The following is a 26,942-nucleotide window of genomic DNA, read 5'->3' as shown; positions in this document are numbered from 1 at the left end:
CACATGCAATTGTTTTTATGCCTTGCAAACATAAACTATTCCTTTAAACATTGTTTCAAGGTTAATTCATCACCCCTTGCAAGATTCAAACCTACATCCTTTTAGCTAACAGCCCAGATCATTAACCACTAGGCCACAGCACCTCTGCGTAAATAGAAACAATCAAGTTAGGCTAAGGAAGCTTGAGCAGTGAAGATACTTCATATGTGTGAAATCCCTGCAGTATTGAAGATGATATATTTGCATAACAACAATTCCAGGATGAATGGGAAAAAAAGAGGTGATCATTTGGGTTTCATCCTATATGGCTCAAATGGAAGGTTGTAAGTACTCACAGCAGGACCTGGAGCTCCAATTACACCCTGAGGGCCTACTGGACCTGGTGGACCCTACAGCAACAGACAATCAGGACAACTTTAGGGACCGGTTGTGAAGAAGCTAGATCTCATATGAACATTTGAAGTGCCAAAGATAATATTTGTGTAAAAATAGGTGTAATAAGTGTAAAGCTAAAAGCAAAAAAAGGTAAACAAATATTTATAAATAATAGTATTATTATTATAATATTAATATTATAAATAAAACAAATTTATTTTCACTTTGCAATAAGGTTCAGTTAGTTAACATACATTAGTGAACATGAACTAACAATGAAAAATACTTTTAAATAATGTATTAATCTTGGACATTTCAACATTTACTAATACATTATTAAAACCAAAAGTTGATTTTTTTTTTCTGTTAATATTATTTAATGGAACTGAGCTAACATGAACTAATAATGAACAGTTGTATTTTTATTAAAGTTAACAAAGATTGATAAATACTGTAACAAATTTATTACTCATTATTATTTAACATTAAAGTCAAAGTTAACTTCATTTTCATTTTTAGCACACTGCATGACAATGGATAAAAATGAAACAGCTCCCTCAGGAAACAGTGACACATGCAATAGACAGTCTTGAGGACTAAAACACAACAGTAAATATGGACAATAAATACAGACACAGAGTAAATACAGTAGATAATACTGTATATACATAAGGTGTCGCAAAAGTGGGATATAACTGATTTGTGAGATAATGCATTAAAAAAATTTGGAACTTATTATAAAGTGTTACCAAATAAATAGAATTACTATTTTGAATGTTTAATTTATAATAAAATATTAAACATATAAATACAAATATTTTGTAGAAATTGTTTGAATACTGTTTAACTCACATGTTCGCCTTTGTCGCCCTTGCTTCCCTTTTGACCCGGTCCTCCAACTTCTCCCTGGAAAAAAAAAAAAAAAAAGTTTTTAAAAATCAAGTAACTTCAAGCTCTGTTTACAACTTTTCCCTGGTTGCCTGGTCATCAAAAAATTCTCAAGGTCACTTCAGCATCAACAGCAGAGTAAACTTTACTCCAGAGGTTTTAATTTAACAGTAAAACCAAGACCTTTGGATGTTTTTGCAATTAATTGATTACTTGGCCCCTCCAACACCATTGCCGCCACAGCCGAAAATAATAATGTGGCTTGAGACGTGATAAGGATCTAAAATAGCACTATTCTACATTTAACAGGGCAATAATAGATTCTGGAATACATTAGCCTCAAAGCACATTTGTTTACTTTGTTTATTAGCATGTGTGCAGAAGTGTGTACACCTCGATTTCACTGGTTTCAACATTTCTCTATAGTAATGATTTTGTCTTGTTTGGTTATAGTGATGGATAAGTCAGAACTCTGTTCGCATTGTCATAAATGGTGTGCAGAAGTGAGATGGGCATGATGACTATGGATTAAAACGTCATGCTGAAGCATTTGGAATAAAATGCTGCACCTTGTCACCATCCTCTCCAGGTGGACCCTGAGGTCCGGCTGGGCCTGGGAGTCCGACTGGACCTTGGATACCATCCCGACCGGCAGGACCAGAAGGTCCTTTTTCACCCTGCATGAAGTTAAGAAATGACATTTTATAATCACGTCTGAAAGTGCAGATTAAGAAACTGCTATGACCTCTATGCATTACACCCTATGAGGAATACTTTAATCCAGTTAATACAGGCAGTCTGAGCAAACAAGGCTAATGGCAGATCCACTGCAATTGATTAACAGCATTTATACACTATGCAGAGGAATATGTTCAGTAATTATTATAGAACCTTTCAGTCAACTAATTGATTTCAGCTTTAACTGTGTGCTGTAAAAGTCTGAATTAACTGAATTAAGTTTCTGTTTGGATGCTGCATTAAACTGGCTAAGCTATATGTGGTAAATGTGCTTATTGAAAAGATGAATTTTAATGAACTAAAACTCTTTCTCTCTGGACCCTATTGTTTTCCACAGGAATCTTTTGACATTAGTGCATCGCTTAATGTATTGCTGCATCTGACAAAAGCATAGTTGCTATTTTACTTTCTGAATTCAGGTAAATTAGGCCTCATTTTGCTATTCATCTCAACAAAAAGTGGCACAATTTCTTATTTTTATTCAATTGGACAATGTACAAGCTAACATTGGCATTTTTTAAATCTCCAAACAATGCACACTCACCGGAGCACCCTTCTCCCCAGCAGGTCCTGGGGGTCCCTGAGGTCCATTACGTCCTGTTAGACCAATGGGTCCTCCTGGTCCAGCTGCCCCTCTCTCTCCTGGTGACCCCTGTGACACACATATCCCATTAAATCTGACTGGAACACAGCTGGATTCCAGGAGAGATTATTAACCGAATTAGATAATTCAGTTTTAAAAGAAAGCAAGTCTTGGTTTAACATATTGTTTTTGCATATCCAAATTAACAATTTTCTGCAAAAAGTCTCACTAACAAACATTTGTTTGCAACAACAATTGCTCTTCTGTCGGGTGTGTTGCTTCCAGACTTCCTACATTTTTTTTTCTTACTAATCAATTGCCATTTTTTTTGTCAGGACAATCATTTACAGTCATTTATGACTACTGTACATAGAGATATGTATTATAGTTGTATTATGGAGTCTGGACAAATTTTCATTTGTATGTCATGCAACAATCTTTTCAATTAAAAGAATAAACTATAATAAATACATATACTTTCAAATATAAATATTTATTTTATTTTATCTATTTAATACCTAGTTAATTAAATATTTTAGAGCTAAACATTACATTTAAAGTTCCATGACTTTTCCAGGCCAGTTTCAAATATCACTGACATTTCCAGGTGCTCCATGTCTGTGGGAACCGTGTTATTCAGTAGCTTGTTTTGGCTCTAAGGGACGTGTTCTCATACAGATCCTTTTGCTGAACTGAACAACACTAAGGCACATTTGTGTATCAAATTAAATACATTTCTTTTTTTTACAGTGTATCAGTAGGTCTTACTGACAGACAAAAGTTTATGAGAGAGCGAGCTCTCTGGTTCAAAACCAACACGTAGCGTGTCTTTTTCAGAAACAGTCCATTAGAGCATCTATTAGCACTGAATGGTTAGCTCTGAAGAGAGCTCTCAGAGAGAGGGCTTTATTCACCGTTTACTTAAAGACATCCGGTTGCTTTCACATGTATGCACATACGCACATAAACACATGCTGAAACTCACAACCTCATCCGACTGCATTAGCCAGCAGTGTTAAAGAGGTCATATGATGCAATTTAAATTTTTCATTTCTCTTTGGAGTGTTACAAGCTCTTGGTGCATAAAGAAGATCTGTAAAGTTGCAAAGACTAAAGTCTCAAATCCAAAGAGATATTCTTTATAAAAGTTAAGAGTCAACCACGCCTACCTAAAACGGCTCGTTCTAACACGCCCCCACATATCTACATCACTATGTGGGAAGATTTGCATAACGCCCCGCAAATGTTCAGGCAAAGAAAGAAGGCGTAACTTTTATTCTCGCTGTAGTATTGTTGTTGCCGCCGCTGCCATGTCGTGAAGGCACTGTGTGTTTCGTTGTGAAAGCGAAACTACTTTGTTTGGCCTTCCAAAAGAGGACGATATCTGCTTCGTCATGCCTGGAGCTGATCCGTGCTGGTTGCTGAGGAAATACTACAACTTTGCGCTGTGGATCGCCGGATCGGCTTTCACCGTGGACGAAGCGGAGTCCAGCCCGGGGTAGTCACATGTTGTTGCCACACATTTCATTACACCAAATACACAAAATAATGTTCTTTTTAGCAGCATCATATGACCCCTTTAATGCTTATAAACATAGGGAGGGGTTAAGGTCACTGTACACCACACCGCATGCAAGGCACACACACACACACACACACACATATATATATATCAAAGGTAGAAACATTTTTTTAGCACGCCATTAATTATTAATTTATAAGCATCATGATTTTTTTGGGGGGGAGTTGCACCACATGGCATTCTACAACTTCAACTAATCTTGCCTTGTCACACACAGGTAAATAAATAAATACATTAATAAATAAATAACATCATTGACTAATCAGTCCAGCAGTTGAGAATTATTGATCTAACTGATCAAGACTCTTTAGAAAGACAAGGAATTGGAATAGAAGCATGGAGGTGTATCCACCTTATTTTGCAAAATGAAAGTAAGCTATTTTCTGTGAATGTGCAAGACTTCCGATTAATTAACCACTAGGTGAATAACTAGAAGGATAAATGCCTGTTCACACCAAGAACGATAACTATAAAGATAACCATATTAGCGTCCACACCAGCGGACGATATCGTCTGTTTATTCGACTGTTTAGTTGTCTGACGCTTTAAATTCTCAAGCTCACAATAGCAGGATTGTTTCTGATTGGGTGTCAATGTTTTTATCGTATCATCTGGAAAGAAAATGCTCTGAAAGTGTTTCTAACGACATTGTTTCTCTGTGCCTTTCATCGTTATAGCTGTGGTGTGGACTCTGCTATACTTTAATATTTAGAACGATTTTTAGAACTATATCTTTATCATTATCTTTATAGTCATCATCCTTGGTGTTAACAGGCCTTAACAAAGTGCAGTAAAAAGTATAACAATTTGTGCTACAAAGCAGTGGTTTATGATCCTTATAATAAATTAAAATAATATGATAAAAAATGCCAATTTGCAGTATCAAGCAATATAATGGATTGTGTTTGTACAGCTAAAATAACTGAAATGACAGTGACACTGATGTCACACACAAAAGTTACAAATGGCCAGACTAGCTCTTACTTCAACAATAAGGTGGATATCTTAAAAAAACAAAAAAACATTTGGCTTAATATATAAAACTTTGCACAAATAAAAAAAAAGCATAAACATAAAGTAAAAAAGTGTAATAAATAAGTGACGTGACATGTGGCCAAGTATGGCGACCCATACTCGGAATTAGTGCTCTGCATTTATCCCATCCAAAGTGCACACACACAGCAGTGAATACACACACACACACTGTGAACACACACCCGGAGCAGTGGGCAGCCATTTTTTGCTGCGGCGCCCGGGGAGCAGTTGGGGGTTCTGTGCCTTGCTCAAGGGCACCTCAGTCGTGGTATTGAAGGTGGGAGAGAGCGCTGTACATTCACTCCCCCCACCTACAATCCCTGCCGGTACGAGACTCGACCCCGCAACCTTTGGGTTATGAGTCCGACTCTCTAACCATTAGACCACGACTTCCCCACATAGAAATTTCTGCTCATTTCCACAATGAACAGTCCACTAACACAACAGACACTATGGCCAGTCATACAACCTACTATCAAACTGACACAACACACAGCTCTGACTCACTTCTCATCTGATATACCACCTCACAAACACACTCAGACAAACTTCTCGGAAAACACACTGTGCAAACTGATTCAATTCTTTGTTAGAAACTTCTCAGAAGAGTTGTACTCTGCTGCCGGTGACTCAATTCAGGCACCTGCGGGAGGTCTATTTAGGCAAAGATAAGATGGCTGATTGGCGTGGTTGGGCCACTGACTCAGGAGATTTTTCTTGCCGGGCTGTACAGATGCTTTTTTATACAAGAGAGACAATGAATCCCTACACCAATCTTCCTCAAGCTGAAAGTGGCTTCACATAGCGCACAGCTGAAGCTTTGATGGTTTAAGCTGTACTGCTGTGCCTTCACTGCACTACGAGAGAAGACAAACAGCAGTTACTTTAATGGGAGGATGTTATTTCTATGCAGAATGGGGTCTCTATTTTATTCTACATTCTATATGATCACAGGGTTGTCATCATACCAAAATATCAAGAGTAAATAGCAAGAACAGTGAAACATGATTATTGATACAACTTTCAACACCACTTAATTCAACTATTGAACATGCTTCTTTAATATCATAAAATTTTCATCAAAATACATAAATGTTCAAGAAAAATGTTAATCTAAAATATTAGTGAATAATGCTTTAACACTAAATACTTTCTTTATGTGTACACACACACACACATATACATAATGCAATTTTTTATTTTATCAATAACATTTTTGTATAAGTAAAATATTAATAGAAAATATTACAGTTTTTTATTATTACAATATTTATACTTGAACTCCCTTTCTCTCTATACATACATACATACATACATATATGCAGTATATTAGATATATTGTTAAGATAATACATTTCATTACACAGTACATAATATATATATTTTTTATTTTTTTTAATAGAAGAGAACTATATTCTAATGGAATATAATTAATTATAGAGCTATTCAAGTAAAAATAAAGTGGTAATATTTATATAAATATTTTTCTCTTTCCTTGCAAAATGTATTCAATGTAATTAAATATTACATACAGTATTTTAAAATATATCAAAATTATTTCTCAGTTAAGCTGCTTCAAGTTTTAAGAAATAAATATTTTTTCTCTTTCCTTTTCAATATTTTGATTATAGGCCTAATACATAGGTCCAATATTCTGACACTAAGCGTGTAATGTAATTGTTTCATTAATATCCCGCCAAGTCAGGCATTTTGCCCGAAGTACATTTGATCGTTCTAGTGCTTAGCAGCATTACCATGAGTTCACTTCACAAACCACACAAGCACATACTGTATCAAAATTGCAGTACTTTTGACATCCCTAATGACAACAGGTCTGAATCTCTAAGCATATTTGGCGTATGATTCAAATGCAATTACTGACGTGGTGACGGACTTACTGATTAGGCCTGACTCATTCAGCGTGATCAGACTGCGTGGGATCAGATCACACACCAAACTGGGCTCTCAGTGCCAACATTACTGGTCATTAAATTCACCACCTGCTAGATGCGCCCGGTCCAGAATTTGCCTGATGTCACTTCACTAATAGAGGCAAAGCTTGCAGATTGATCGTTTGCTGTGACAGAGTTTCCAAGGTAACGCAGGTACTTACAATAGGGCCGGGTGGACCTTGTGGACCCTCGCCTCCCTTCAGACCAGATGTACCCTGTGTGAGAAAGACAGAGGACGGTTTAATTCTCTAATGAGAGCTGTGCTTCAGAATCTGTCAAAGTGGCATCTGAAAGTCTGCGTATGCTTGCATGTGTTTTTGCCAGTATATGGCAGCTGTTTGTACTATATGTCTCCTGGAAATACAGCCCAGAGTGTTTATAAAACTGGCAATCTCTCAATTTCCTACATCAGAAGCAAGTGCTGGCAATGCATTGTCATATGACGCCAAGGACACGTCACTCTTCTCCCATCAAGTCATAATCTGAGTCATAAAACATACGAGCCAGCTAAAAGTAAACATCAAAACAGCAAGTGACGACAAAATCAACTGTTGTTTATTGAACTCATACTGGCTTTGTGTTTCAAATGTGACTTTCAGCAACAACTGATTCATGAAAGAGATAACTAGTGGAGACTGTAATTCATCAAGAAGTCATATGCTGTTTCTTAAACTAAAAACTAAAAATTTTTGATTATATTCAGTCCCACAGTTTAAATACGCTTAATGAAGAAAAACTAGAAGAGACATTTCCAAGTCCCTGTGACATACGCCTGCTTTGAGTTGGCCAACTGTGGCCGTTTGTTATGTACAAAGTCATTTACAAGCCCACAGAGTTCCACATCAGAGGGACAATAAATGTTAAACTGCATCTTTAAAACTTACTGAAAGTCAGTAATTTTATGAGATACAGGTTAACATTTTTTGGGGACAATGTAATGTGTCATTTGAGTACCTCATGCACTTTTGGTGTCCTGAAACAGCTGTGAGACTGTAAAATCTGACTAAAAATTTATTATTTTTCTAAAATGTACCTTCAACAAGAAATTATGTTGGTACACACAAGTTTCTTTCCAATAAATCATGAGCCTTTGTGCATTAAAGACAATATAAAATCAAAATTGTCTATTTATATATTACTGGTTATTGTGTTTCTCTGCAGTGTTAAAGACGTATTTCAAAAGCTTGCTGAATGTCTTAAAGGGTTAGTTCACCCAAAAATGAAAATTAGGCTGTGTTTTACTCACCCCCGAGTCATCCTAGGTGTATATGACTTTCTTCTTTCAGACGAATCCAGTCGGAGTTATATTAAAAATTGTCCTGGCTATTCCAAGCACTATCATTGCAGTCAGTGGGTGTTGCAGTGCTTCAGTCCCAAATAAGTGAAATAAAAAGCACCCATCCATAAAAAAAAAAGTGCGCTTTTTATTTCACTTCTTTGGGACTGAAGCACTGCAACACCCGCTGACTGCAATGATAGTGCTTGGAATAGCCAGGACAATTTTTAATATAACTCCGACTGGATTCGTCTGAAAGAAGAAAGTCATATACACCTAGGATGCCTCTGGGGTGAGTAAAACACAGCCTGATTTTCATTTTTGGGTGAACTAACCCTTTAATGCATGTTAAATATGTCATTTAATCTTCATGAGCCTCAGTCTTATAGTTAGGACTGTAACCTCTCCTGAGGCATTCATCCAGTGTGAGCATTTGCATGAACAGCAGACAGTTAAGTAGCTAATGGCCATTTGGTTGGGGACATGACATTAACTCGTTTGTTCTTACCGCTGCGCCAGGAAGCCCTCTTTGGCCTGCGAACCCTTTCAGTCCGGAAGGGCCAGGTTTCCCAGAAAACCCCTGAGGACCTGGATCACCCTTCAAGGAGAGAGACGATGATAATTTAGTCTTCAAACTTAAAACCACCAACCTCCACAGCTGCTATTAGTAGGCATTACCAACCACCTACACATTGTGAAATTGGACTGAACATTATGCGAATTATTCCCAGTTATTACCCTTGAGTGATCTGAAGTGAACAATTTTTAACAAACTGTACCTTTCCACCTTCTTTGCCAGCAGCTCCGGGAAGACCTTGCTCTCCAGGGGGCCCTGGCGATCCAGGATGTCCTCTCTCTCCAACAGGTCCAGTTTCTCCAGTAGAGCCCTTTCAAATTCAAACAGGTTTTTAATTTAACTTCTGGCTAACTGCAGGAGATGTTTTATAAGAGCAACATGTTTTTTTTTTGTTTTTTTTTACTTTCTACTTGTATAACAGTAACTGCTATTGCTCACCTGTGGGCCAACAACACCTCCAGGTCCAGGAGGTCCAGTCTTTCCTTGGAAACCCTGTTTGAGAATAAGCAAGTCATTGTGAGACATTAAATGGAATTTATTGTAGTCTACAAACTATTGTGTCTACAAACGTAGAGAAAAAGAAAACCTGATATACTGGAAACTTTATGTAAATATCACTAAACTGTACATATCCAGCCTCTGAAATGTCAGCAGCACTTGTCTTTTTTTTTCTTATTTTCGTTACATCCACTTCTTTCCTTAAATCAGTAAAAGTCAAGTGCAGTGTTTTCATCTTGAAAAAAATAAAGGAGATTATTTTAAGATAAAATGAGTTTCTCCTTTTAACACTCCATCTGTTGGATGTTCTTGATTAGAAGGAGAAAGATAGACCTGCCAAGAGCAGTGTAGCACCTTGACATTGTCAGCAGCTAAAAGGTAATACACCATATAAACACTGTCCACAACATTTATTCCTCTTTACGCAAGAGACAGAAAACACTTGTGAAGACAAAACGATACTCACAGTCTCTCCTCGCTGTCCAGGGTGACCGGGCAATCCATCCTTTCCAGGAGGCCCCTGAGGGAATAACAAAATGAATAGTGATTAAATCACATTTATGTAATTATTATATAATAGACTTATAGACTTGTGGATATCATTCCTTCAGGTTTTGTGGTTTAATGGTTACAGTTAGACCCATTATTTGAACTACAGTATAGTCAGTCTAATGGATAGAAGCCCATTTTAGCCACATAAGGAAAAACAATAATGTTTTGGCAAATCAAAATAATGACATAAAAAGTAGAAATTATTAGATAAAAGTCATAATTGTGACATCAAAATGCCAAAATTATAATTTCATTTTTTTAATGTCATAATTTAGAATTTTTCCAATTAAGATGAATAATTAGGTCATAATTATGACAAATAATGAAGTCATACTTAGTATGTCATCATTTTAACATAAGTCATTTATGACAATTATTATTATTATTATTATTATTATTATTTATTAATTATTATTAATTATGACATAAAAGTTGAAATTTTGACATTTATTTATTTATTTTATTTATTTATTTATTTAAGAACTCACCTGAGACCAGGTGGTTAAACAGTAAGTCATGTGAGAAATAACCACATTAAATGTCAAAATTATAATTGTAATGTTTTATGTCGTCATTTCAATTTGTTTTGTCAATTATGTTTAATAATTTAGTAAAAATTAAGTAAAATTACGTTAAAATAAATTGAGTTAAAAAGTAGAATTTATGAGACATTAAAAGTCATAATTTCAAACTTCTATCATGAATAATTGTGAATTTTTACGTTATAATTTCAATTTACGTCAAAATTACTAGTTATCGCATAATTTTGACTTCTTTTCTCAATTTTGACTTTTCTCTCCCTAAAAAATGAATTTCTTATGTGGTGGAAATTCTAAAGTGAGTCAACGAATAGAATAAATTCTATCCACAGCATTGTAATGATCAAAACCATTTGAAATTGATAAAACCACATACAGGTGGTCCTTTAGGGCCTGGTAATCCAACAGGGCCCTGAGGTCCTTGGGGTCCCTAAAACATGAAGAAAGAATCATGTAAGGGAAATGTAATGGAAAAGTTTTTGACCTGAAAAGGCTGACAAATACAACTGAATGGAAGCAATAATTCAACCCTCACTCACTCTCTCTCCTGGGCCACCAGCTGGTCCATCATTTCCTGCTGTTCCCTAAAAAATGAAACACAGTCAAAGGTGCCTGTTACAAGCAAGCATTCAGAAATACCAGTAACTAATTAACTAAAACAGGACTGATGAAGCCTGACCTTTGGTCCAGGTTTTCCTGTTGGACCTCTGGCACCTCTTCCACCACGGGGACCCTGAGAACAAGAGTTATTAGCAACAAGCTTTGTGTATCATTAGCATATGTAGACAAAATAGTTCCTTTCTACTTAACAGATTCAAACTTGACATACCGTTGGTCCTCTTTGTCCTCGTGGACCCGCTTTACCAGCAATACCCTAAAAAACCAAGCCAACCATCTATGAAATTACATATTACATTACATATTACAATAACTGAGTTCTAAGACTAGTCAACTTCTGGTATAAGTTGTTTGTAATCAGAACCAGAGAGGTATGATAAAAAAATGGCTCCCTTCAGGCTGTAGCTTGTTAAAAGAAATCTAATCTTATAGTGAAATCAAAAGGTCCTCATACGTACCCTTGCTCCCTTCTCACCATTGGCTCCAGGGACGCCAGAGAAACCAGTTGAGCCCTGTAGATGGAGACAGATTTAGACTGACTGACAGACACATTGAGGGGAGCAGTTTTTATACCGTGCGAATGTCACACTAACTTCTCTGCAAAAGTATCCAATATTCATCCCCACCTTTAAAACTATGGTTTTTGAGCAAAAGTGAAGCTGTGTTGACAGAGAGAGAGAGTGTCCTTGAAGAATAATTCAACAACATTACAGCTAATGCTAATGTTATGTGGGGGATACTGAGAGGGCAAGCTTTTGGAGTTGATAAACATGAGCGGTGTGCACTTGTTAGCACAAGGACAGGAGATGAAATTGAAGGTCGAATTATTTTGGCAGGCAAAGAAGGGGAAGCGGCCTATGCACAATGGATACACATCAGTAATTTACTCCATGGGACGGTCGCCTGCACAGGATAATGGAGCAAATCAAACAGACAACTGCAAACACACACACACACACACACACACAGAGAGAGAGAGAATAAGGAACACTCCAGTTTGACTGAACCAGGGGAAGTGAGTGAAGAAGGCCAACAACAATTGTTCCATCCCTACTGAAAGTGAACACTAATCACAACGCTCCAGCTCCACTCTGGGTATTATTTAAAATATCTAATATCTAATTTTTTATTAAAATACACACACACACACACACACACACCAGAGGTGTAAAGAGTACCTAAAAACCATACTTGAGTAAAAGTACAGATACCTTACAGTGAAAATTACTCCACTACACGTTACAAGTCACCAATTCCAAAACAACTTGAGTAAAAGTCTTAGAGTATCTGATTTTAACAGTACTTAAGTATTTTACTTGTACTGAATATAGGCTCAAAAGATACACTAGTCAAAGAGACACACCAGTCAAAAACTGTAACGTTGTGGAGAAGCTGCGGAAAACAGGCAGAGGATCTATGTGCTGGTATTTCATGGAAAAACTAGAACAAACAATAAGGCAAAAACCAAAGGGAACAAAGAACAGAATGACTGGCAAACAGACAACGACAACCATTACATTCAACAACTCACAAGGAACTAAATAAAAACTAGGGCTATATATACACACAGGGGAATAACAAGCTTAACAAGATAAGACACACCTGGGGAGACTAATCAAGGGGAACCAATGAACAAACGGACCACAAACTGACTACAAACACCACGGGAGACAGGCAGTGACATAAAAGTCCAGGGCAAGGCACAGAGAGCATGAAACAAAAACAAGAAAGAGTTGATTTGTGAGGAGAGCAATCACATTTATTTTCTAAAACCAAAATAAAACTGAACCCCTCAAAATTGCAAAAAAAGACAAACAAACAATATCTTTCAAAAAGGTCTCTTCAGTATAATGGATAAATAAAATAATGTTAAGTAAAATTAAAAAGCAAACACCACGGGAGACAGGAAGTGACATAAAAGTCCAGGGCAAGGCACAGAGCATGAAACAAAAACAAGAAAGAGTTGATTTGTGAGGAGAGCAATTGCGTTTATTTTCTAAAACCAAAATAAAACTGAACAGCTCAAAATTACAAAACAAAACAAACAAACAGACAAACAAAAAACAACATCTTTCAAAAATGTCTCTTCAGTATAATGGATAAATAAAATAATGTTGCAGTCATGTCCTCATCTCATATATAAAACACCTGTGATTCACAAATACTTAAGGAACTCGCATTCACATAAAGTAGCCTTGTTGAAAAGTTTGGGTGAGTAAGCGCAAAACACATAAGATGCAGTACTTTCAGTGACCTGTAATAGGCAGTATCATGTCTTTTGTAGCAGAAATAAACTGCTGCAGAAAAAGCTAGGTGCATGCAAAATGTAATGTGTAACTGCAACACTCATTTCAAATGTAGTGGAGTAAAGAGTACAGATACTCATTCAAAAATGTAGTGAAGTAAAGAGTAAAAGTTGCTAATATCTTTGATACTCAGTACAACTACAAAGTACCCGAAAAGATACTCAAGTACAGTAGCTAATTACATTTACTCCAATACTTTACACCTCTTACACACACACACACACACAAATAAACAGCACTTGGAGAAGTTTAATGCTTCATCAAAACACTAACATTAACCCATTAACATGTTATGCTCACGTTGGTTGCACGATAAGCCAGCTATTAATTATTTTCATGTTATGCACCATAGCCAATAAATGGCAAAAATTATTTGTCTAAATAAATTGAGGAAAAAAAAGATATACCCACAAAAATGTAAAAAAGCTTTAAAAAAAGAAAAGAAAAAAAAGCTAACAAAGTGCAAAACATTTTGGTGTTCAACCCTTCATCAGTACCTAAATAAATATATATGCTTATTAGCATGCATATTACTAGCATACTGGCTGTTTATTAGTACCTATAAAGCAAATAATGATAATGATAATAATAAAATAATGTCTTATTCTGCATGACCATATTTTAGATCACTTAATCCACCACACATACCTAAACTTAACTATTAATAAGCAGCAAATTATGAGTTTATTGAGGGAAAACTCTCAAGAAATAGTGAATATGTGTTCCCTATTTTAAAGTGTTACCAAAAAAAGAAAAAAGAAAAAAAAAAACAGTACCCATCATTTAGCAATATGATACTGATATATTGCACATCCGTACGTGATGTATGAGCGAGAGAAATCACTGGAACTCAAACAAACAAACAAACAAACAAAACAAAACAAGACAAGACAAGACAAGACAAGACAAAAAAAAGAAAAAAAGGGAAAAAAATTATAATCACACAACCCCACTCTTCGTTCCACTTTCAGACACTCCTCAAACAATTTGAACATAACCCTGAACAGGCCAAACATCAACTGTAAACCCAGAGCTGAAATCGCTGACAAAGCAGGTTGTACTTCAAAGTCGCTTTGCACCACTTGCTATTCAAACAAAGTAGGATCCATTATATAAATATATATATATATAATCAATGAATTCCAGAGAATTCAAGCTATTTGAGTGGACCAGCCCGTACACTGAATGAAATGATTGTTTTGAAATAATAAGCTGACAAACACCACAAACTGTGTCTGCATATTCTTGAGCTGCTCACAGGCTTGCACTTATTGCATGCTGGGTGGCCAAGAGATAAAGCAGTCAGCGTCATGGAGAATGAGTTTATCCTATTAACTCTGTCAACACAGGCTATCAGAGAACAGCAGGCCTTGCGTGTCAAAAGCAGCGAAATATAAATAAAGCAATACTGACTGTGGCACTGTTTAAGAGACATGATAACTTCATAGTTTCATTTAAGGTTAATGATTAATTGTACCGGAGATAATAAACTTAGTGATGCTTTGATAAATAAATAAATAATGTAACTTATAAAATAATGATAAAGTTGCAACAGGAAACTTGCCAGTACTTACCTTAGGACCTTGTCTTCCTGGGTAGCCAGGCAAACCTGGAACACCAAGTTTTCCCTAAAAAAAAAAGAAAAGAAAAAAGAACTAACTCAACACATTTTAATTTTGAGTTTTTTAAACAATCATCATATACAATAACAATACAGCATTTCACCACCCTGCACAAACTACAAAAGCCTATGGCAGATGTAATGGAGTATTTGGCTGACATTTAAAACTGGCATTCAAAATCAATTTATGATTATGAGTTCAGTGTCATTTTAAGTTTAATTCACACATATATTAATAATCCCTGACAGATTTTTCCAGGGCTGGTCATTTTTAGTACTTTGCCTTTATATTCAACATAATAAGTTTTAAACTGACCTTCTCTCCTGCCATGCCCAAAGAACCAGCCTCTCCAGTGGGACCTGCTTTACCTTTCGGCCCCTCTGGTCCGTCTTCTCCTCTGGGGCCCAGCACACCAACCTCTCCCTGAACACCAGCAACAATGCACAAACATTATATTAGACATACAACAACTAAAATGGTTAAAACTCACCTCAAATAAGTGATACATAAGTGATTACAAGTGTTGATTGAAATTAAATGTAACTACTGTAAGTCTTTGTTACTCACCTTGTCACCCTTGAGGCCCATGTCACCCTTGAACCCAGGAAAACCATCTTCTCCCTGAAAACAGTCAAATCAGATCAGATCATTTATTTGGGAAAAATGTAAACTTATGTAGGTTTAAATAAATACATACCAAAAAGATATAAATAATATTGGTCATTAAAAAAAAAAAAAAAAAGTTAAAATGGAATGAAATAACATTGATCAAATTCAGAGCATTTATTTGGATAAAATGTAAACTCCTTTAAGTTAATAAAAAATAAATAAAAACAACAACAACAATAGTAATAATAGAAAAATTCATAATAATAACAACAACAATGAAAATAATATTTCATAGACTTTCAAGGTGAAAATCTAATAATACCGATGAAACTTTCAAGCATTTTTTAAAATCTAATTTCAAATACTCCATAAGAACATAATTGATAAATGCTGGCATCTTGTGGCCATAGTGAAAACTGCTGGTTCGAGAGATTAAGACTTAATATTTCATACCAATGATGATACATTTTAGAAACAAAAGTCTTGACTATTGTGTGAATGAAACACTGACACTTGGTGGCCAGTACAGAGGGTATAGCCTGAAACAGACTGAGCCACAATATTGTATATATACAAAACAATAATTAGAACAGATTACAATTCTGCTATCATTTTTTTTTTCTGCTTATAAATCTCTACTAACGTCCAGTCATATGTGATTTTGCATTATACCGCACACTCATTACACCTGATTGAAGCCATTTTTGGTGCAAATAGTCCCTGAAATGGCCTTCCAATTTTAGCTGTTGGCCTGTCATCTGTGTGCCTCATTTTAGAGGCTGAGCCAAGAGCTCAGTAATGGAGACAGGGGACATGGTCATTTGCTTACCTTTTCTCCTGTGTTGCCCTTCAAGCCACGAACGCCCTCTGCACCCTAAACAGACAAAACAATGAATATAAGCTCTAATGGATAGAATAAAAGCACAACATTTTGATAATAAAGAATCAGTGAGATGAAGAGAATCAAGCCTGTTTACCTTCACGCCTCGGGGACCGGGATAGCCAATGGACCCCTGGGGACCTGGGTGGCCCTATAGGAAATGAGTAAATATAATAAGAGTAAATCAATCTGGATTAATAGAGGGCAATTAGGTTTTAAACTTCTAAAGGGGCCACACATTAAGTGTTAATTACAGACAGTGTTAATTATGGGTGTATAGTGGCTTTGCACTTGAAATGTGTTCAATAACTTAGAATGACAATTCATTTCGAGACAAACTAAAAATACACTCACAGCTGCTCCTTTCTCCCCAGGAGGACCCTCTTTCCCAGGATGACCCTGTGCAAAGATTACAAACAAAAGCATCTTCAGTGAAAGTCTGAAAGTAATGTGAGGCAAATACAGCTGGGTATGGTCTTGTGGATTTAGTGTACAGTAATATACAGTATTCAGAATATATATAAAAATGCCAGTGTTATGACTATTCCAGTATAATAATCTTTTTTTTGCAGGAATCAAATTTTTAGGGGTTGTGCACCACTTAGTATTTAGACTGAGGCAGCACAAATAAATAAATAAATAAATAAATAATGAATATGTCATCATACAAAAACATATATTCACTATTCAAAACTTTGGGCCAGTAATTTTTTTTTTTTTTTTTACTTTTATTCAGCAAGTTAAATTCATCAAAATGATTAACCAAAAGAGAAAGTAAATACATTTATACTGTTTTAAAAAAATATACATTTTAAAAATGTTGTTATTTTGAACATTCTATTTATCAAACAATCCTGAAAAGGTGATAATAATAAGATAATAATAATGTTTCTTGAGCAGCAAATCAGCATATTATGAATGATTATTGAGGGATCATGTGACACTGAAGAGTGGAATAATGGCTGCTGAAAATTCAGCTTTGCATCACAGAGATAAATAATATTTTAAAATATATTAAAATAGAAACGTTTATTTTATATTGTATTTAATTGTAATGTTCACGATATTTATATACAATAAATTTAGCCTTATGCAATATAAGAGATTTTTTTAAACATTACTTCTAAATCTTAGTGAATGTATATTTTTATTTGTGACATAAACACCCATTACAATAACATTACAATAAACACAATAAAAAAAACAAAAAAAAACAAACATAAACATATATATTCTTAGAATATTTTACCATAAATATTTTTGCTCCAAAAATAAATAATAATAAATATATAATTTTATGGACCACAGTGGAATTTCATTTCCTAGAATGCTACATTTAAAGTCTTCAAAATGTCAATTCACATGAAACAGGCTGAAATCAAAAAAGGTCTCTGTTTTTGCATGTTGTGTTGGACTAATGAAAGCCCTCTGTCGGGTCTGTGTTGAATTTCTTTGAACTGCAATTCAGTAAATTCCACTTCCTGTCATTCCAATTCAAATTTCAACTCATGGATTGAAAGAGAGTCAACACTTTAATTCTAAATTGTGCGAGGTAAATATATTCCCCTTGAGCCAGGATCATCATCAAGCTGGTTATTGGCTAATGATGTGTGATGATGCAAAGTATTTTTGATGTGAACATGGAGATTTAGTTGAGGGGAGAATATGAAATAAAGAAACATCCACTTACAGAAGGCCCATCAGCCCCAGCCAGTCCATGGAGCCCCTGTTTCCCACTGGGACCCTATGAGAGAGAGAGAAAGAGAAAGAAAAAAGAGGTTAAGTGAGAAAAGAAGGAAGAAAAAGAAGAGGGAGGAAAAACACACAATTAAAGCTGCGATTACTGGTGTGCCCAAGTGATTCGCTGGGCAACTTTTATAAGCAGTTCAATTCTAAAGCACTTCATTATCATCTTTTTCCTTTTGGTAAAGAAGATATCTAATCATACGGTATGTCTGGAAACACTCCACCTCTTCTGGAGTCACATTTCAGACTCTCTGGCCTCCTTCCAGGAGCCCTGACAAAATGCTTGTCTGAGAGTCTAACCAATGACAGTTATGTGTGTAAGCATATCTCCTGCTTGTCAAAGCATTAGCGAGTCTTGAGGTGTGTGTGTGTGTATGTGTGTGTGTGTGTGTGTGTGTGTGCGCGTGCAGTTTTCCACTAGTCAGCAGTGATCTGCGAGCAACCTACAGCTCAGAAACCGAGGAGTCTGATGAATCGTTTATAGGGTTAGGGCAGAAAAATGCCGTCTGTAATAACAAAGACGATGGCTGCCGGGGTGGCCAGCTCTCATTCACAAACTCACTTTCTCTCCAGGTGGACCGATCGGGCCTTGAGGACCAGGCAGACCCTGCAAGACAAGATTTCAGAAGTCAGATAGTACAATATGGAGTCTTCAGGGGAAATATGATAGTAAAGTTTATATTGGAAAAAGCTGTATGAGCACCCCTCAGTCAAATCTGAAAAAGAATTTCAAAAAGGATACATTATTCTGTGCGTGACTGTGTGAATATACGAGTCCTGTACTCTTACGGAATTTGGATGCAGATTTAGATTAATGGCTCTACCAGTTTTCTCTTTCTATTACTTTTTCTGTCACATTCTTTTAATGACAGTTCATTGAGCTCCACCTTTAACTGAATACAACCGAAAATGCGTAAAGAGAGCATGTATCGAACCAATGAAATCACTGTGTTGACATATTTCCAAATAAAATAGGAAGATGGTGTGGGAGATATCGAAGGGGTGGTTTCCCTTTTTCTTTTTAAACTAGCCAAAAAGCTATAGCAAATGTATGTCACAGTCATGAACATGATATGCTAATTGCTAGTCAGTTGTGTATTGGGGGAGGGACTTTTTCATTCTGGGAAGCATCCGATTGGACAAAATTCTATGCATTACATGAACTTATACCATGGTCTGTCTGAATACTCGATTCTGATTGGCTGGCAGGTATGCATTAAAACCGTTCTATATTAGTGCGCTGCTTTAATTAATGCACACACACACACACACACACACATAAACACAGTGAGAGGGAGAGAGGTCAGAGATCGCAGATTGCGCTGTGCACACACAGAAACTTAATGTCAGCGCTGCCCCGCAACTTTTATTGATAAAATACCACACTAGATCGCTACATTATATTTCTCAGCAAGGATGGCTGTTTTTGAAGTAACTAAACAGCTTCATTGTTTGTAGAGAGAGATGCGCAGACACAGGTAATTCACACACAACTGTCATCTCTCTTTCTCTCTCTCTCTCTCTCTCTCTCTCTCTCTCGATCGATCGATATTTCATTCAAATAAATGCTATAATTCATTCAAATAAATGTGGTCTTACCGCACTATTTCATCTCCGTACCTGATTTGAAGCGGGCAGAATGCGAGAGCTAACGAGCCGTAACTGACAAAAATAACTGCCTTTTTTACCCTTCCTGTTAAATATTTGCGCTGCTAACATCATAAACAGCTTTTAAGTTGTCAATGCTGGCAAATGACCATGGTATAAGCGGCATAATGCATGGCTAGCTGTGCATTAAACTATTTTAATGCACTTCGCAGAAGCAACCACCCTCCACTTTGCGTCGGGTGGTTCTTGGCCTCCATATCGTGCATTCAAATCGTTTAATGCACAGCTAGCATATATTTTTGGTCCATTTACACTACTGTTCAAAAGTTTGGCATCAGCAAGGCTGCATTTATTTGAATATATTTTCAAATGTAATTTATTCCTGTGATGCAATGCTGAATTTTCAGCAGTCATTACTCCAGTTTTCAGTGTCTCATGACCCTTTAGAAATCATTCTAATATGCTGATTTGCTGCTCAAGAAACATTTATTATCATTGTTGAAAACAGTTGTGCTGCATAATAGTTTTGTAAACTGTGATACATGTTTTTGCAGGATTTGTTTTGATGAGTAGAAAGTTTAAAAGAACAGCATTTCTTTGAAATAGAAACGTTTAACATTATAAATTTAATTTATTGAATTTGTACAATAATTTACAATTTAATGTGTACTTGCTAAATAAAAGTATTAATTTCTTTAAATAAATCTACCTTTTTGAACAGTAGTGTACAAACAGTATATCTACAAAATATTATTCTTGTCAACTTTTAGGAGTTCCCTGGTGTATACTGTAGATTACTTCGAAGCTAATAGACAAAGTCTAAAGGCCACAAAATGTAATGGAAAATGGAAACTGAAAGATTCTAGATTAGGTTGTCTAAGAGAAAGTCAGAGAGAGAGAGAGAGAGAGAGAGAGCAGACTGACAAAAGATGATCAATAGACTACTGACAAAAGATGATCAATAGACTGATACCTACATGTGGACCGGGGTTACCCTGTTGTCCATGCGGTCCAGGCTCTCCTTGAGGACCCTGTTAGAACCATTTAAAAAAACACTTTAGTACACAACACTATTATTATTCCTACACTTCACTGCTCCAGGGAGCCTATGTCATTTTATAAAGATATGAAAAACAGTCCCAGTACCTCAAACTCCAAAAATACTCTACATGTTAAACAACAGACACGTGAAAATTGCAAATCCATCTTTTTCCATTGGCCTTCCTTCCTGAATTGCACAGACTACTGTAATAAAATCTATTATAGCAGCGTTAAACTACTGGCAAATAGGAAGAGACATAGAGATGGGCAAAATTTCACAACAAACTGCATATTGTACGTAAGGAGGTTGTAGTTAGAGACCTTGAGTAAATGGAAAGCTGATAAATTATGATAATATAACATTTCTTTGTATTTATTTTATTGAAATTAACTCCAGTGCATCTTCTAGCGTTTAATAAACCTAAATGAGTTGATTTGCTAGCTACGAAGTTGGACCAAACATGTATGTATACTGATGCATAACTGTGATCTATGTGATACAACAGAAATACTTACTCATAAAATTAATGCTGGTAATCAATAAAAGAGACATATTGTGAGAATTAATCAGACTGTTATACTGAACACAAGTGGTCTTCAGGCCAAAATACCTCTTGGTGGACAGAGATATGAAGCATGAAGCCCTTTTACATACGTGTTGTATTTTGAGTTACAACAAGTACCATATTAATGTATACTTTTACACGAGATTTGGCCAAACTCTACTATGAAGAGCCAAAAAACAAATTTCATTGAGGGTTGTGGACTGAAAGTAAATGTTGCATTATATCCAACAATAGGTAACACTTTATAATAACTTTCATTAATAAATCATTAACAAACATTATATAATGCTTAATGGATCATTAGTTAATATAAATTCAAAGAGTTAGAAACGTGAGATAATGTGTTTGTTAATGTTTCCTAATAAACTTATTAAACATTAGATAATGTTCAAACAAATCATTATTTCATGTAAGTTAAAATGCTTACAAATGTCATTAAACTTTCAATTCCATATGATCAAGCACTTATTGAAAATCTACAAATTATTTTAACAAATATTGCATCGTTGCATCGCACTGCGTAAACATAAAACCATGTCTGCATTTGTGGCAAATTCTTTAAATATAAAAAACGTACTTACAGTCTGTGAGTCAGAACAGCCGGCATTGTAGTCTACTCTCCCAGGATCAGGAAACAGTCACAACATTTTAGCTGCTATTGAGGTGTGATACGGGTAAGGTTAGGGACAGGTTTGGTGGTATGGGTAGGTTTAAGGGTTGGTTAAAGGGTCAACAGTGTACAGGGGTCAGTTTGATTATTATAAGGGAACACGGTTCAATCTGTTTATATTATTTTGTTTTGATAAATGAACAAGTATTTTCCTTTAAAAAATTATTTGTTTTCCCCTGTTTATTTATAATTCAAGGAATATCCTGTTTAATGATGTACTGAAGAGTAGTTTACTAATGTGAGTGTTGAGGCAATAAAAAAAAACTTTTTTTGCACCAAAATTACAATCTGTTTTGTTTTTAGCAAGCATTTAGCTAAACTTAACCAGCCACCCTTTACACAAACCTTGTTACATAAGTCAAATGCCCATAAAGATACTAAATGATCAGTAATCGCTTATAAACATTTACAAATGATGAATAGTTTCCACTTTAGATTGGGTACTGCAAAAACAAGAACAAATAATTAATAGTAATAATAATTATTATTTGTTAAGATTTGTAAATAGAGGTCTACACAACAAACAAAGACCAACAAATGAAGATCATATGAACTGAAAGTTTACTGACATTTGTAAGCATTTCAATTTACATTAAATAATCATATGTTAATCATAATGTTTAGTAAGTTAATTAGTAAACAAATATTATATTAAAATTTACATTTAAAAAATGGTATTCACCTAAATCGCATTAATCCCGTCTTGTGATATGGCATGGCAGAACAAATCAAAAGGCATCATGGACCAACTTTGGCCCACAGGCCCTGGTTTAGGTATTAGTATAGGTATATATTGTGATTTATATACTTTATGATGATGATTAAACTACAATATTATTAAAATGTTATCATTATTGATGAGTCATTTAAATGTGCATTACATGTTTATTTTTTAAAGTGGAAGAAACATTCTGCTGAGCTTGAGCTGTGGTTGAAGTTAACTCTATATTTTTGTTGAATGCAAATTAAATTTTTTTCACTACAATTTTTTTTTTAAATACCTGGTGGATATTACATTGTATAACAGTAACATTTTTCAAAAGTATGTATACTTTGTGGTCTAGACTGCTTAAAGCTTCATTAAAATCATCTTAAGGGAAAAATAAAGGTTAATTGTTATTTTTACAGGCAGCACAAAACACAAAGTTTAAGAAAGGACACCCTGATGTTTTTTTATTAATTCAAAATGGTTTGCAACTATGCAAAACAGAAACAAAGGCACATTGGGTTTTTGCTGTAGATCCAGACGTTCACTACATCAACTGGGGGACTTGCTCCAATTAGATTCCATATCTTCAGGGCTGATTCTGTTATTTGTAAAATTTCTGCTGAAGGAGTATTTAGTCAAAAAGCGTGTAAAATATGTGAGACCATTAGTGTGTCGAAAGAAAGAGAGCTGGAGAAAATAGAAAACTACTGCGCTCCTTTCCTGTACAGAGACATTACCTCGATGAGCAATGAGCAACAAATACTGAGATTTGAGGTGGAAAGAGCAGGGTGGGGCATGAAGAGTGATTATAGTGGGCAGTCATGGTCTTTTAGGCAAGTGAAGTTAATAACCCTCACATTCTGTCCTGTGAGCCCCAAGGCCCAAAAACATGCTTAACGTTGAACTATCAAGTTGATACACTTTTCCTAATTAGATTATACACACAATTTTAACTCGATAATACACACCTTACATGGAAAGGTCACATTACTTGGGTTTGGGGTCTCAGAGACTTCAGGTAATATTGTGAAATATTATTCAGATTCAAAATAAATGGTTATATTTTAATATATAATTTATTAAAATTGCTGAAAAAGAGGTGCTCTACCAACAGAAGAGGAGGTGCAACCAAAAATCAAAAAGTCATGTCAATTAGAAAAGGTGTAACACTCACTCTTGAAGAAATCCAACTTTATTCAGGCCTTCATCAGACCTGATGAAGGCCTGGATAATGGCTGAAACGTCACATGTATTTTAACCAGTAAAGTTGGATTTCTTCAAGAGTGAGTGTTGCACATTTTCTAATTGACAGTATATAATTTATTGCCATGATGGTAAAACTTAATTTTCAGCAGCCATTACTCCAAAATCTTTAGTGTCACATGATTCTCCACAAATCATTCTAATATACTGATTTGGTGCTCAAAATATGACAAGGGAATATAAAATGGAAATGGCGAGGAGATGCTTACACTTTCTCCTGGCATTCCTCTCTGTCCAATCTCACCATCCTCGCCCTGCAGACAAGAGCACAGACATGCTTGTCAATGTGTCTGCACACCTATGCAAGTACATATGAATCCAAATAAGAAATGAATGTGTCACTTGGTCAAACGCACCCTTGGTCCATCCTCTCCTGGAGGGCCTGGTAAGCCAATGGGACCTGCCTCACCCTAAAAGAAAAAGAAAACGAAAGAGATGAAATGACAGAGGGAGAAAAAGAGTAAATGTATTATTACTGTCCCTGCCTGCTTTTGACTCCATGCATTGTTAGGGCCCATGACCACTATTTATAAGACTGCATCCCTATAAGAAGAGGCTATAACATAGCGGGGCCTGTAATTACCCAGGGCAGGATTAGGAAGACAGCACTATTTCCACTTGGCTGGAAATATACACGACTCCCTGTGATCTGCTGGCCTCTTTCACTATACTAGCCCAGGCCAAGCAAGTCACACTCTGCTGTGCCTAGCGAGGGCAGCTTTCATTTGCAAGAGGAACGCAAGCATGCCAAACAACCCCAGTCCTACTATAATGAGTTCAACTTCTCCTGCCACTATGACTGTCAGCATGCTAAACAAAACGTACAGTGGCAGACATGGAACATTATAAAAATGCACTCAGTCTTGGCAGGAGCCGAAAAGAAGCTTTTCAAATAAAGTTAAGGCAATACAGTAGACTTCTCTAGGAAAACCGCTGCTGAGGAATGAAATGAAAACAGGCAAGAATTGTTCCCATAATCATAAAGTGCTGTTCGAGACAAGCTGGATGTTTGATAACTGAGCATTAAAAATAAATTTTTCTCACGGGTGGTGGTCAGGCTTGCGTTCTGCTGTCTAGAACAATTCCGTTTCATTTCAAGTATTACAACAATCATGAGAACCTAAGTATGAGTTTTCTTAAGAATAGCTCAGCAGCACTTACCCTGTGTCCCTTCTCACCAGGTAGACCAAGAAGTCCATCAAATCCTCGGTCTCCCTGCAAGACAGCAATCACAACAATGAGAATAAAAATAGGGCTGTCAAAGTTAAAACATAAGTGCATCATTCTGTAATGTTTTTAATGCATTTATTACACTCTGTGTTACTGTGCATTGATTTAAACATATATATGTGTGTGTGTGTGTGTGTGTGTGTGCGTGTGTGCGCGTGTGTGCACGCTTAACTGGACCTACAAATAAAGTTTGTAATCACAAATATTATTTAGCATATATTTACACAATAATTTTTCAAATTAATGTTAAAAAATAGGTATATTTAAAAAATATATATATTTCATGGGATCTTTTTTTTACCAAGCATTATCAAGGCCAGGGGGTCATAGATATAAAAAACAATACATCTGGCCTTTTTTTTTTTCTGAGAATAAAATATGCACTTATAGCTATTATTTAGGCCTAAACTGCAAATCATAAAAACATTAGCCTGATCATTTGATAATTATTGATATAATTCCATAACATTATCAATGTTATAACAACTTTTAATTTAAATAAACTTCCTTAAATTAACAATTGTCACATAATTACATTATAACAAATAAAACAGTGAAAAAAAAAACATATGCTGCACTAATTGCATTATTAATTATGAATTTTTTTAATAATTTTTTTAACTGAAATGAACTCATTAATTCAAAATCAGTAATTATATAACACAGTCACACAGTAACAAACACTCCCCATTCCCGGCTTTCAATACAAAAGAAGCAGTTCTGAAACCTCAAGCAGTGCTAACTGTGTGAAAGCGGAGGTTTTGAGTCAGAGGTGATTTTACCTTGGCTCCCGATTCTCCAGGAATTCCTCTGGCTCCATCAGCTCCATTTCGGCCCTGTAAAACCAAGTCGCATTATCAGCCTGATGTTATGTGCTACGAGCAGGTTAACGCGCTTAACATATGTTTTAAACAACTGCAGAATCAATGTGAGACAGGAGATGACGTGAAGCAAGCGAGTAGGCCTACACACAACTTAAACAAGGTGTCTACAGCACATTTGGGGATTGAGTAATTGTGGCAATTTGACTCATTTAAAACGAAACTGTGAATAAACTGTGTCAAAGGAGAATCTGAGAAACGTTTGGCACTAAAACTGGCAGATGTGGATGTGAATCCAACAGACATATGTCATTCAGTTAAGCTGAAACAGGTAAATTAAGGTCGAGGCTAACAGGCACAGACAGTTTCAAGGAAAATCTGGTGCGCGGTTGGAGAAAAAAAACAGTGGGCTTCTTGCGTAGAACCTTTCAGCTTCACTTTGCCAGAGTACTTCAGCAGCAGTGTTGCAGATGTATTATGTATGCCACCTTTTTGCTTTTTCAATGTCATGCCACAATCAAACACTACCAGAGGTATAAAGTATTGGAGTAAATGTAATTAGTTACTGTACTCGAGTATCTTTTCGGGTACTTTGTAGTTGTACTGAGTATCAAAGATATTAGTAACTTTTACTCTTTACTTCACTACATTTTTGAAT

The 26,942-nt window shown here is 35.7% G+C and overlaps 1 protein-coding gene across 1 annotated transcript in view; it reads right to left on the bottom strand.

The window, feature by feature from the left end:
- The window catches only part of LOC107745694 (collagen alpha-1(XI) chain-like), a 91,483-nt gene that overhangs the window by 18,553 nt on the left and 45,988 nt on the right, over positions 1-26,942 (bottom strand). Inside the window, exons 20-46 of the mRNA XM_016559613.1 lie at positions 26,246-26,299; positions 25,395-25,448; positions 24,590-24,643; positions 24,443-24,487; positions 20,962-21,015; positions 18,939-18,983; positions 18,321-18,374; positions 16,985-17,029; positions 16,728-16,781; positions 16,580-16,624; positions 15,709-15,762; positions 15,457-15,564; positions 15,094-15,147; positions 11,672-11,725; positions 11,425-11,469; positions 11,275-11,328; positions 11,135-11,179; positions 10,972-11,025; positions 9,971-10,024; positions 9,445-9,498; positions 9,209-9,316; positions 8,938-9,027; positions 7,315-7,368; positions 2,546-2,653; positions 1,833-1,940; positions 1,228-1,281; positions 336-389 (exon numbers count right to left, since the gene is read on the bottom strand). Coding sequence (XP_016415099.1) covers positions 336-389; positions 1,228-1,281; positions 1,833-1,940; positions 2,546-2,653; positions 7,315-7,368; positions 8,938-9,027; positions 9,209-9,316; positions 9,445-9,498; positions 9,971-10,024; positions 10,972-11,025; positions 11,135-11,179; positions 11,275-11,328; positions 11,425-11,469; positions 11,672-11,725; positions 15,094-15,147; positions 15,457-15,564; positions 15,709-15,762; positions 16,580-16,624; positions 16,728-16,781; positions 16,985-17,029; positions 18,321-18,374; positions 18,939-18,983; positions 20,962-21,015; positions 24,443-24,487; positions 24,590-24,643; positions 25,395-25,448; positions 26,246-26,299 — 1,656 coding nt within the window. The remainder of the gene's footprint in view (positions 1-335; positions 390-1,227; positions 1,282-1,832; positions 1,941-2,545; positions 2,654-7,314; positions 7,369-8,937; positions 9,028-9,208; positions 9,317-9,444; positions 9,499-9,970; positions 10,025-10,971; positions 11,026-11,134; positions 11,180-11,274; positions 11,329-11,424; positions 11,470-11,671; positions 11,726-15,093; positions 15,148-15,456; positions 15,565-15,708; positions 15,763-16,579; positions 16,625-16,727; positions 16,782-16,984; positions 17,030-18,320; positions 18,375-18,938; positions 18,984-20,961; positions 21,016-24,442; positions 24,488-24,589; positions 24,644-25,394; positions 25,449-26,245; positions 26,300-26,942) is intronic.

Source organism: Sinocyclocheilus rhinocerous, unplaced genomic scaffold, assembly GCF_001515625.1.
Source record: "Sinocyclocheilus rhinocerous isolate Xijiao unplaced genomic scaffold, SAMN03320098_v1.1 scaffold2092, whole genome shotgun sequence".
NCBI lineage: Eukaryota > Metazoa > Chordata > Actinopteri > Cypriniformes > Cyprinidae > Sinocyclocheilus > Sinocyclocheilus rhinocerous.
Note: the sequence above shows the minus strand (reverse complement) of the source record. Positions and strands in the feature narration are given on the sequence as shown.